The sequence below is a fragment of the Zalophus californianus genome, chromosome 11, assembly GCF_009762305.2.
Source record: "Zalophus californianus isolate mZalCal1 chromosome 11, mZalCal1.pri.v2, whole genome shotgun sequence".
In the NCBI taxonomy this organism is placed as follows: Eukaryota; Metazoa; Chordata; class Mammalia; order Carnivora; family Otariidae; genus Zalophus; species Zalophus californianus.
In genome coordinates this window covers 21,948,200-21,961,163 of record NC_045605.1, presented here as the reverse complement: position 1 = coordinate 21,961,163, position 12,964 = coordinate 21,948,200, and the positions used below count along the sequence as shown (strand labels likewise).

The 12,964-nt window shown below is 44.5% G+C and overlaps 1 protein-coding gene across 2 annotated transcripts in view; it reads right to left on the bottom strand.

Moving 5' to 3' along the window:
• The window catches only part of DCPS (decapping enzyme, scavenger), a 44,301-nt gene extending 35,992 nt beyond the window's left edge, over nt 1-8,309 (bottom strand). The window contains exons 1-2 of one of the 2 annotated variants that reach the window (XM_027580298.2): nt 7,337-8,309; nt 6,001-6,175 (exon numbers count right to left, since the gene is read on the bottom strand). In XM_027580298.2, coding sequence (XP_027436099.1) covers nt 6,001-6,175; nt 7,337-7,537 — 376 coding nt within the window. In that variant the 5' untranslated portion in view covers nt 7,538-8,309. The remainder of the gene's footprint in view (nt 1-6,000; nt 6,176-7,336) is intronic. The other variant, XM_027580297.2, reaches the window with a different exon arrangement.
• Nucleotides 8,310-12,964: the final 4,655 nt, after the last annotated feature.

Sequence of the window (12,964 nt, the reverse complement as noted above, 5' to 3'; positions counted from 1 at the left end):
ATATAAAACTTGTATGTGAATACACATTTTTATATATACACACATATGTACATAAATATAAAATAGGTACTGTTTAAAGACCTAAAATAAAAGAACACCCATGCATGGAGCGTGCAGCATGCAGCCCGAGAAACTTTGGATGTCTCCTCTGCCTATCCCCTACCAGGGATAATCGCTTTGCTGAATTAGGCATTCATTTCTTTCTTTGTCTTATTAATTTTATTATTTATGCCTGCATCCCTAAGCAGTATATTGTTTAGTTCTGCTTGTTTTTCAACTTTATCTAATTGGAACCACACTGTGTGTATTTTGTGTCTTGCTTTTCTTGCTCTACATGGTGAGATTTGTGATGTGTGTAGCAGCGGCTCATTCATTTTCACTGCCCAAAAGAAGAAGGCCAGTGCAGGGAAACACCTTGATTAACTTATCTACTCTATTGTTCGTTGATATCTGGATTGTTTCTAGTTTTTTCTATTGTGAATAATGCTACCAGAGGAAACTCTTATAGGAATGGCTAATTTTTAAAATGCTCCCTCCAAACAAGCCCTCACTCTGGACTCCAGGGGTCCCAGTTTTCCCTTTGCAAGGAGCACAGGGAGGAAAACCGTGCCTATAGCTCAAGTACCCAGAGTTCTCTGCAACCAAAAGAAGATGTGATTCCTAGGTTCCCTCTACTCCCTGCCCTGGCCTCACTCACACACAGACGCCTTCTCTTCCTCTGAACCCGAGATTCCACGCCCCTGCTCTACACTGGGGAAAACAATTGGCCTTTTTAGACACGGTCTGGATTTCTGAGTCACACCTCTCTCTCTACTAGCCCCACCCCCCCCACGTCCCCCAGGTAAGAGAGAACAGAGATCTTATGAAAGGGCTCCATTGATGGCCATAGGCATGAGAGCATGAGAGCTGAAGAAGCAGATGACCCAGGCTCTGCCCTGCATGGACAGCCGGGGCAGCACTGCCATGCCAGTCATCTGGCCCACTCGGCCCTCACGTTTGCCACATGGCCACAGGGGGAAGAAAGGAAACCTGCCCATTGTCAGGGCCAGGCATTTCCCCATGTTATCTATACTGTTCCACTTAAGGCTCATGCAATCTTAAAGGGAGAAACCCCATAACAGAAGATGACTAACACTTAACCAAATATACATCATATGCCAATCACTGTGCTAAGTGTTTTATATGCCTTATTTCCATGGGTCATAACCCATGACAATGATGATGAAATTAATTTAGGAAGTTAAGACCAGCATTTAAAAGGAAACAGACAAGACTGGAATTCAGTTGAAAATACCAGCGAGTATCCGAGTATCCGGTAAAGGGTAAGTATTGTTTTGTGAACCTTTTGTTTCTCCTATATCCACGTCTGTTTATTCACAAGTACCGGGTCACAATGTAAAATGTATCTCTCACTCTGTGGGGAGGCTAAAACATTTTCTTTTTTTTTTTTAAGGGGGGAGGGGAAGAGGGAGAGAGAATCTTAGCCGGACATGGGGCTCAATCTCACGACCCTGAGATCATGACCTGAGCCGAAATCAAGAGTCAGATGCTTAACCGGTTGAGCCACCGAGGTGCCCCTAAAACATTTCCTTATGTCATTTGTTTCATAACCATCTCAAGATATGTTCAGTTATCAACCTAATTTAACAAGAACATAACTGAAGCGATTTCCCCAACTACACCGTGTCGCACATCACAGCCATCAACTGCCCCCTCAAGCTCCTGACAAAACAGCCTCTTCTCTGTTCCTCTTTCCTCCTCCACGACACATGCTGTTCCCTCAGCCCCAAATACTCCCCTACCCCCCTCACCAGCTCTTTGCACAGCTGGTTCCTTTCCATCCTGCAGGTCTCGGCTGCCCCGAATACTCCCTTACCCCCCTCACCAGCTCTTTGCACAGCTGGTTCCTTTCCATCCTGCAGGTCTCGGCTTGAGTGTCAGCTCTGCAGAGAGCCCTCCCGGGCCCCCAGCCCGAGCAGCCCCTCTCTAGCTCACGGCCACTGAAATGCTTGTTTCCTTGTCTGCTGGCTGCTTCTGTCCCTCCATTACAACTCTGAGGACACAGTGAATACCTAACGCATACACCTAGCACAGCACCAAACACAGAGAAGGCACTTAGTCTCTGTTAAATGAATACAAAAAACTCACCAAGTCTTCACAGCTGGTGAAACAGCAAAGCCAGGATTCCAGCACAGATGATGTCTGACCCGAGCCTTGCTCTTCACCTCTGCACTACACTAAACTCAGAAACAGCATGACACTGTCTCAGGCCACACTTAGTAAGTATTAGCACTAAGACAGGACCTGTGCCTGTCTAACTCCAACACCCCCAGCTCTCTCTAGCATGTCAACAGGGTGGGGGGCCATGAGTGGCTCCAAGGGGCAGCCTCTTGGGGACAGTTGAGAATTTGGGAGGGATAAAGGAGAACGCAAAACCTTCAGGTTGGAAGAGAAGAAGAAATTTGCCAGTGAGTGGAGAGATAGCAGAAGAAATCAGGAGAGCAGTCAGCTCAGAAACTGGGGGTGCGGAGCGCTTCCCTCAGCAAGCAGTATTATGGGAAGGACATCTGGAGGAATAGCCAGAGATGGCATAAAAACTCAAAATGGCAACTGTGCAGGGGGCTTCGGGGGCAGAGGCTGCAGGAACCATGCCTTAAGGCCTCTCCAGGCAGTGTTAAGAGCTGGTGACTTGGACTCTGAGATTGGAGAGGTGGGGCCGGGGTTCAGAAGACTCCAGCAAAGAGGCCAAAGGAGCCGGCCACAGGAATACTTTGGCAATGCCGCCACCTCGTGGTTGTGGAACACCTGGCCCACAGGAAAAACAGCCTAGTCAGTTTGTGGGTTCATTCCTCAGCAGCATTTAGGGAGCACCCAGTGGGTCGGGACCTCTGTTCCCTACATCCAGGCAATGACCAAACCCTGTTGAGTTTACTTCCCTCTTTCACATAGTAACTGGTGGAACGTCCCTCCCCAAACAAGACTGCAGGCAGAGCGGGTGTCTTATTCATCTCAAGCTCCAGGACCCAGCGTAGGGCCCGCACGTGAGAATCATCATAGCAGCTATTATTCAATATGTGCTAAGTGTTTTTAAAGACATTAGTGTGTCTGAGTCTCACATTTTACCTAGGAGGTACCTAGGACCTCCAAAGAAAGATGTCAAGTAGGCGCTTATTACAATGAGCGTGGAGTCCTTGGAGGGAGGGATGGAGATGGAGAAAGAAACATGGGCATCACCACACACAGACGGTATTTAAAGACCAGTACTTCTCAAAGTCTGATGAGCATGTGACTCCGGGGCGGGGGCGGGGGGGTCAGTTTGCTAAAACACAGATACTAATTCTGACTTCGGAGTGGGGTCTGAGATTTGGCATGTCTAACAAGCTCCAGGCTGATAGCCATACAGCTGGTCCACAGACCACACTTTGAGTGAAAAAAAATCTGGAACGGGGGTTAATGAACTATGGCCAGAAGATGAGCTCCGTGGCCTGTTTCTCTACATCCAGCAAGGGAAGAGTGGCATTTTCATTTCTAAAGTGGTTGTTTAAAAAAAAAACAAAAAACAAAAAGGAAGGAAGAATATGTGAAAGACCACTAATGTGGCTCATAAAGCTTAAAGTATTTCCTCTCTGGTCCTTTATGGTAAAAATATGCCAACCCCTGATCTAGACTATCATCCAGGGGACAGGGTGTATGGCCATACGAGAGAGAGAGAGAGAGAGAGAGAGAGAGAGAGAGAGAGAGAGAGAGAGAGAGAGAGAGAGACGGAGGAGGGCTGAGCCCTGAAACAAATTTTTATGACCTCCACTCACCATGCCTAGTTTGGCAAGGGAAAATAAAATGAGCTGCATGTATATTAATGCTTATGCAAAGACAGTGAGGCCCAGAAACAATGAGTTCACATCTGAAGCTCGCGGGGGGGGGGGAAGGGGGTGATAGTGGGCAATACTGGGGAAAAGGCAGGAGACGTCCGGGGTTCTGAGTGAGGAGGAAGACCTGTAGTGAGCAGATAACTGACTGCCTCTTTCAGTGCTTAGCTTAAAAAAAAAAAAAAAAAAGACAAAAATAGAAAGCCAGGGCAGCGGCCGCCACCACCTGTGTGCGGTATCACAGAAGTACTGGAAAAATAAAAGGAAAAGGCAAAGCTGCGAATTCCACAGGGTTTCTCTGGGCAGCAGAATCTTCTGTATTTTGACTGAGGGTGGGGAGTGTGGACAGAGAGGGACTGGGGAAGGCGAGAGAAAGGGGTGGCGGCAGAACAATGACCTCAGAGCCTATAGTTTGGGGGCTGCCCCAAGTGGTGTTTGGCCCCTGTTGAGGGCTACATTTGCTTAAATGTCAGCCTCTGAGAAAATAAATACAGCTGTCCATTTCCATCAACTCCAACCAATCAGGATTGGCTCGCTTTCAGCGGAGGACCAGGCTGCCCTGCCTTCAGTCATGAAAGGTTTCCTTGTTACACATCAAGTGTTCACATATATTTCCAAAGGACAACAAATAACAGCCCCCTTTCTTGGGGGTGTAGAAAAGATTAAACCTGTCAAAAGGGCTGTGGCAGGGTATCTGTAAAGTCAAATTACTCTTAAATGCCAGAGGACAAACAAAAAGATAGAAGCATATTACAAAACTGCCACATACGACAAAGTCAATCCCAGAATTTCCTAGTTGAAAGGAACCTTCAAGGTCAACTGGTCTCTCTCATGCTTCCAACAAGGCTGCCTATTAAACCTAACCATCTAAAGGGAAAAAGCCCACATCATGCCTAGCTTTCAACATGGAAGCTAAAACAAAATAAAGGAAATAAATAAGTTCTTTCTCTTTTTTTTTAATAAAGATTTTTATTTATCTGACAGAGAGAGTAGGAGAGAGAGCATGCGCAAGCAGGGGGAGTGGCAGGCAGAGGGAGAGGGAGAAGCAGGCTCCCTGCAGAACAGGGGGAGCCCAATGCGGGACTCAATCCCAGGATTCAGGGATCATGACCAGAGCCGAAGGCAGTCACTTAACCAACTGAGCCACCCAGGCGCCCCCTCTTTTTTTTTTTTTTTTTAAATTTTATTTATTTGAGAGAGAGAGCGCACAGAGGGAAAAGGAGAAGCAAACTCTCTGCTGGGTAGAGAGTCCAACGCAGGGCTTGATCCCAGGACCTCGAGATCATGACCTGAGCTGAAGGCAGACACTTAACCCACTGAGCCACCCAGTGCCCCAAATTCTTCTTCTTAATAAATAAAAAATCCTGGCAATCCAAAACAAATCTCTGCCTTTCAGCTCATGAATTCCTGCCCTTCCCAAGTCCATCCCCCTAGATTGCACTCACTGTCTCCTGGACTAAAAGTGAGTTCCTTCAGAGAAGTAACTGATCTTTGCAGCACCCTACACACTGCTCATTCCCACAGCAGCGTGGTGAGCGAGTCCTCTGTCTACTGGAAGATCTTAGTTTTTCTGCCACCTACTGGCTGTATGATCTTGGACAAGTCACTTAACCTTTAAAAACCTCAGTTCCCTGACCTGTAAAGTCCAGTCATAATTGGGCTACCTCCGAGTATTGTATACAATAACACACGTAAGATACTTAGAATGGTGGCTAGCACAATAATAAGAATTTAGCAAGTGTTGACAATCATTATTATTGGGTTAGTAGATGAAAAGTTTTATACCATGAATCACACTCCCTTCCCCAAATATACTACCCCAACCTCAGCACTACTGACATTTTTTTGTTATGAGGTCCCATCCTCTGTTTTGTAGACTATTCAGGAGCATCCCTGGCCTCTACCCTCTAGGTATCAGCAGCACCCCCTTCTCCCCAGTTCTGACAACCAAAACTGTCTTCAGAATTTGCCAAATGTCTCCTGGGGAGTCGGGGTGCAAAATCCCCTCCTGCTTCCATTGAGAACTGTTGCACTAGAATATGCAAACCGGTTTTGCAGAGGAACCACCACACCCCCTAATGTCCCACCAACCCCCTCTCCCCACATGAAGCCACCTCAGCCACCACTTGCTCACCACTCAGCTGCCGTGGAGGAAACAGGTGATAGGTGCTGTAAATATCATTGGAGAACTGCAACTGGAGCTCAGGGCTGCCCGTCAGGAGCTGGGCCACCTGCTCTACCTTAAACGGTGTCTTCTCTAGGATTACAACAGCATCCTCTCCATCTCCGTCCCCAGAGGTCTCATTCACCTGTAGGCAGAGACACCATCAGTGAGCCCAGGAGCAGAGGCAGAAGCTCTGGGGCCTCCTGCTTCTTCTCCCAGAGAAGCCATCTCATTAACCCAAATCCTTGGGGCAGCACTCACATCTTTCTTCTGAAAGATGCAAAGCTTCTCCACTTTCTTCTACTTTAGGCTTGCAGGGCTTCTGTCAAATTCTCCCCACTGTACAGATGAAGAAACATGTCAGAGAGATTAAGTGACTTGCCCAAGGTCACACAAATAGTCAATGTGGAAACAGAAACTAGAATCTGGGTATCGTAATAGACTCCTAGCTCAAAAGTTCTCATGGCTAAAATCTTCAGCAGGTGCTACAGATGCAAGACAGGTGGAGCTAAGAGAACTAGATGGAATCTTGCAAACAAAGCAAGAGACACAGAGGCATGGTAGCCTAGGCCCAGGTCCCCCTGATCCTCCCAAAATGAGAGCTCCTGCTAGGAGTTCTAAGGAACCCTAATGCCTACCTGTGGCTGGGCCTCCTCACTGGCTCCCAGGATGGTCTCAGTCTCTCCTCAATCCCTTCTATAGAGCTGAGCACATGTTATTAGAGCCCGCTGTACCTATCTGTCTACCAGAAGATACTCTGCATTCCTGAAAATCAGGGATGGTAGCTTTCATCTCTACATCCCCAGCACCTAGCTCAGTGCATGAAATGTGCAACTGAATTAGCAATTTAATAAACTGTCTCCTCAATTAGGGCTGAGATCCTGCACAGCGGAGATCCTATCTCCTACAGTCTCTACGTCGTTCCATAGATGATCATGGAACATTTACTGGTTCCCAGCACCTTTATATGTTAAATGAATACATGATGAACGGTTTGGGAATTCAACAGGTGATTTTTAATCTGCAGTACTCTCTATAAATGTTAGTTACTTTTAGTAAAGGAAGACTTAGGAAAATTAACCCTACGTCTGTGGAGTTCCTTGATTCTAAGGGTAAACTTGTCTCCTGTACGCCCCCGCTCTCACGCAGTCTAGTGGTACACTCTTCCTACCACCCCCCCCCCAGTAGTGCTATTGGTATTTTCCGGCCGAACTCCGGTTTAAAAAAAAAAAAAAAAAAAACTGCCTCCAAGGCCGTGATTGGCTCACTGCGACCCGCATCCCCGCCCCAGGCTGCCTAATGGTACCTTCCCATGGAGAAAAATGATTTTGTCCCTCGCAGACTCCCTCAGCACTTTTTTCACTCTAAAGCCGGAGAACGGTAAGCGCACAGGGGCGGAGGTACCATTTCCAACGCCCCCTTCCTTTTTTTCTGTGCTGGCGGCTTCCGCCTCTTCGGCATCCAGTTCGCGCTTTCTCTTGCTTGGTTGAGGCGCTAGATCCGCCATACTGCCTAGCCGGAGCTGTGCGCCTGCGCCAACCCCAGCCGCGGCCCCGCCCCTCTCGGCGCTCCGGCGCCCGCCGCGTCCTGCCTTCGCGAGGGTGCAGAGACTACAACTCCCGACGGGCTCCGCGGACGCGTCTCGGAGCGCTGATCCCAGTGACCTGTTCGCGGTGAGCTTTAATTCGGGCCGCTGCCGGTTCTCCGCTGGCGCTGGCCGGCCTGAGTTGAGCCTGGTGCCGAGGGAAGAGAAAAGAAGGCAGCGCGCCTCTAACCAGGCCCGCTAACGATGCTGCAATGGACGGGGCACCCCCCCGCCGCCCCGGGTGGCCGGAGCTGGAAAACACCTTTGGACTCCGTGGATGCTTTGCACCTGACACCTTGCGTTGAATACTGACGTTTTAATAAGAATTATACCAACATTGCTTAGTTAGCGTGGAAGGAATGTTTCTGAAACAAATCTGTTGAACCAGTCTTATTTCTTGGTCGATTTTTTTTATGAGAGTCATTAAACCATTTCCATTTTTCACCCATTTTCATTTCACAGAAATTTTCATCGTGTTCAGTGCCGAAAAGAAAGGTAAGTGAGCAGGGCAGAAATACATTTCCATACCTTCTTTTTTCCCAGGCTGGGGGCTTCTGCCTCCTCTGTTAACCTAGTTTGCCCATGTGTCTGCTGTCCTATACAGGGATGTGATTTGCAGCTTGAATATGAATCATCTGTCAGAGTTTCTGTGCTTTACTTTTTTTTTCCCCATATAAATTTTTTTCTTATAATTTCTCCCTTTGTAAGCCTTCTGGCTAGTCCCTTTTTCCTTGGTGTTATTTGACAGAAATTGTTTCAAATTTAGTCAAAAATTTTGCTGTTTTCGCTTTGTTTTTTTCAGACGAAACTAATGAGGGAGGCAATTTTTGCAGTTTTCAGTCAATAACAAAGTGTACTCTGTGTCCATGACCGTTTGCTTTTGGATTGATTATTTCTACCAGAAATATTATGAATTGGATAAAAGGCCATTTGTTTTGTGAAGTGGAGAGCATTAGTAGGGAGACTTAGGATCTGGAATAATTATCTTCAGCCAAAAACTTGTCCACAGGTTTCCTGTCTAACATCCTCCACCTTCTGGGAGTATACAGCAGGAGGTCATAAACTATGTGTAAGACTAGAACAAATGTCTTTGGGGGTAAATGGCCATAACAAAACCTGTTCAAAAATTCAAGGCCTAGATCTTAACGGAAATGTCTAAGTTTGCATTCTCTTTCTTTCCCTTTTTTCCTCTCCCCCCTCCCCATGCCAATCACCCCCTCTCTTTCTCCTTCTCCCTCTTTCTCTGTCTCCTCTCTGGAAGAGAATTTGAGCAGAATATCTCTGTTTTAACAAAAAGAGCATTGAATTAGAGCCGTGAAATCTGGCCCCAACACTAGCTGTGCAACTTTGGGGAAATCACTTACCCTCTCTAGGCTTCCATTTTTTTGTGCCAGACACTGTCCATCCTGAACAAGCCAGGGGAGATCTCTACTTTCATAGAATTCATATTCAAATGGAGATGAGGAAAACAAATAGGATAATTTTAGATATGATTAAGTGCTATTTATAGAGTAAAACAGGACAATGTGATAGAGCCTGGGGATAGGGTATAAGGTGGTCATGGGTGGCTTCTCAGGGAGGTGACATTGAGCTGAGACTTGAAAGATGAGAAGGAACCAGCCTGTGAAGAGACCAGGGAACATGTATTTCAGGCAGAGATGTCAGAATGCTGAAGACCCTGAAGTAGTAACGAGCTTGACATTTTTTGGAAACAAAAATGGCCCTGTGGCTAGAATGTAGTGAGCAAAGAGGAGATACAAAATGAAATTCTATAGAGATTTAATTCATTAATGGGAAATTCACCAACACAGGTATAATTGTGATTCAGTTATCTGTAAGGTCAGAATTGCACTCCTAAAAAGGCCTGACTCAAGGAAAGGATGAACTCATAGGAAGCCACAGCCACCAAAGGACCTCTTAGGATACCAGACAGCAAAAAAAAAAAAAAGATACCAGACAGCAGAGTGCAGCCGACCTTGATGGCAACACCACAGGGCTTCGCTTGGCTCAGAGGCATTTGTCTATTGATGATTTTTTAGTTTCTCTTGCTTGGAAACATTAGAAGGCCCTGCACTGTCACATTTAACAGCCATTAGCCATATGTAGATATTTACATTTTGAATTAATTAGAATTAGATCAATTAAAAATTCATTTCCTTGGTCCAACAGCCATGTTTCAAGTGCTTGATTGCCTCATACGGCTATGGACTATCACACTGGACAGCAGGTTCATTAATTATTTTGGATTTGAAACTTTAATAGTGACAAGAATGGTGTAGTACTAGGAAGGTTCTGGAAGATGCTGTGTAAAATGAGAATCTGATGTTTCTGTATTTTATTGTTTTCAATAAAACTTAAGTGTTTTGACAAAAAAAAATGATCCACAGATGTGGATCATTTCTACCATCACAGAAAGTTTAACTGCAGTATTAGAAGGTTATTACTGGCAAGTCTGTCAATAAGCATTAATCCTTCAGTCTTCTTGAGGAATCTCAAAACTTCTGCCAAATCTTTTTTTTTTTTTAATTTTATTTTAAAGAAGGACTAGACACTTCCATTTCAGGCCTTGTGATAGATGAGATATCCTGAAACAGGTCAACTAAAAACACCTGAATGTGAGGTGCCTGGGTGGCTCAGTCCTTAAGCGTCTGCCTTCGGCTCAGGTCATGATCCCAGGGTCTTGGGATCGAGCCCCACATCGGGCTCCCTTCTCCGCAGGAAGCCTGCTTCTCCTCCCACTCCCCCTGCTTGTGTTCCCTTTCTCACTGTGTCTCTTTCTGTCAAATAAATAAATAAAATCTTAAAAAAACAAAAAACAAAACTTGAATGTCCTGGCTGCAAAATTAAAAACATCCATTTGGTTACATTGCTGCTCTCTTAATAAAATTTTCAGAAATGAAAAATGTGGGCGTATGAGTCTACAGAATGGTTAAGTGGACACCGAAGCTTCAGTTCTAAGAGTGATTGCTGGTTTCTGGAAGTCTATAGAGCCTTGAGTTTTCTTTCTTTCTTTTTTTTTTTTTAAAGATTTTATTTATTTGACAGAGAGAGATACAGCGAGAGAGGGAACACAAGCAGGGGGAGTGGGAGAGAGAGAAGCAGGCCTCCTGCAGAGCCAGAAGCCCAAGGCGGGGCGATCCCAGGACCCTGAGATCATGACTTGAGCTGAAGGCAGACGCTTAACTGACTGAGCCACCCAGGTGCTCCTAGCCTTGAGCTTTCCTTGTGACGTTTGAGGCACAGGAGACAAGCCCTGGGGGTTTGTGCCAGGTGAGGGATTGGAAGAGAGCATTTCCCTTAGAGTCAAGATCTCTAAGGTCCACCACCTCAATGGAAGGGCCAACTACTAAAAACAAAACAAAAGCTCCCCACTAAAGGAGACAAGATATTTAGGAAGGTTATCTGTCTCAACATCTGGCTGTGTAGGGAAGAAAAAATATCCCCTGAAAATTCATAACCACAGGCCAATCTGCAGGTTTAGAATTCAGATTTGTACTGTCTATGTGATCCAGGAAATTCAAATTGAAAAGTTATTTAAGCTGGTCTTGTATTTTTCATTGACTGCTTACTCTATGCTAAACTGACTCCAAAAGAAATGGAAAATCTCAACACATCTACAACTCTTTAAAACATTGAAATTGCGGGGGCGCCTGGGTGGCTCAGTTGGTTAAGCGACTGCCTTCAGCTCAGGTCATGATCCTGGAGTCCCAGGATCGAGTCCCACGTCGGGCTCCCTGCTCAGCGGGGAGCCTGCTTCTCCCTCTGACCCTCTCCCCTCTCATGCTGTTTCTCTCTCTCACAAATAAATAAATAAAATCTTTAAAAAAAAAAAATTGAAATTGCGGTTTTAAATCTTTTTCCCACAAAGAAAATGCCAAGCCCAAATGGATTAACAGATGAGTCTACCAAACTTAGAAGGAACAATTGAGTTCCAAGCTTAAACTCTTTAATGAGTAGAAAAAAGGGACCACTCCCCAGCAATTTTTCAAATGAAGAATGATTAACATACAATATTATATTAGTTTCAGGTGTATAACAGTGATTCGATATTTATGTACATTACAAAATGGGACATCTGGGTGGCTCAGTTAAGCATCTGCCTTCACCTCAAGTCATGATCCCAGATTCTTCTTCCTCTGCCTGCTGCTCACCCTGCTGATGTTCGCTCGCTGTCTGGCAAATAAAATCTTTAAAAATATATGTATACATTACAAAAATGGTCACTACTATATGTCTTGTTACCACCTGTTACCATACAGAGTTGTTAACAATATTACTGTATTTCCTATGCCATACATTACATCCCTATGTCTTAAATTATTTTATAACTGGCAAATTGTACCTCTTAATTCCCTTCATCCATTTCATCCACTCCCCAGCTATTTTAGAAGGCTGGTTTAACCTTGGTAACGCAACCGGAGAAAAGACAATTATGGGCCAATTCTACATATGAACATAGATGTAAAACCCTAAAGAAAATGTTAGCAATCTGAATCCTGTGATTTATAACAGAGGTAGTTTATTCATCACGGACAAATTGAGTTTTCCCCAAAATTGTTAAGGCTGGCTTAACATTGGAAAGTCTAATGTTATTCATTGTATTGACCAATTTAAAAGGGTAAAAAAACACATCACCTCAGTAGATGGGGACATTTTAGATTAAATTTAAAACACATTCAAGATAATGTAAAACTCCTAACTAGAAAGAGGAAACTTACAACTTGTTAAAAAAAAATTTGCACCAAACCAAAAATCTCTAACAAATATCACATTTAACGGAAAAATGTTAGCATTCCCTTTAAAAGCATAAATGAGACAAAGATAGTTGCTATTGTCACTTTCAACATACTGCCGGTCCTAGGCAGCACAAAAAGACAAGGAACTAAAGTTTTTTGTTTTGTTTTGCAAATTATATGATTATAGAAATAGAACAAAGTCTGGTCTTTTAAGTAATTCAGCAGGTTGCTTTATATTAGATCAATATGCAAAAGAACTGTGATCCTTTCTACCAGTAATAGATAAGAAATATAAAAATACCTTCTACAGTGGCAAGAGAAAATATGAAGCACTAAGGAATAAGTTAATAAAAGTGACTGATTATAAAACTATTGAAATGCATTTCAAGATACCAATAGTGGAGACATACCATTTTTCTGGAAAGAAAGATTCAATATAAAAAAGATTCTTTCCAACTTAATCTCTCATCTCAATATAAGCCCAATAAAAATACTTATAGGCATCAGGATTTCTTAAAAATCATAGTAAATGAGCCAATGTGTCACTGATGCAGGGATACACAGACACACCCACACATGACAATATAAGGGCAGCAGTGACCTCACAATTGGT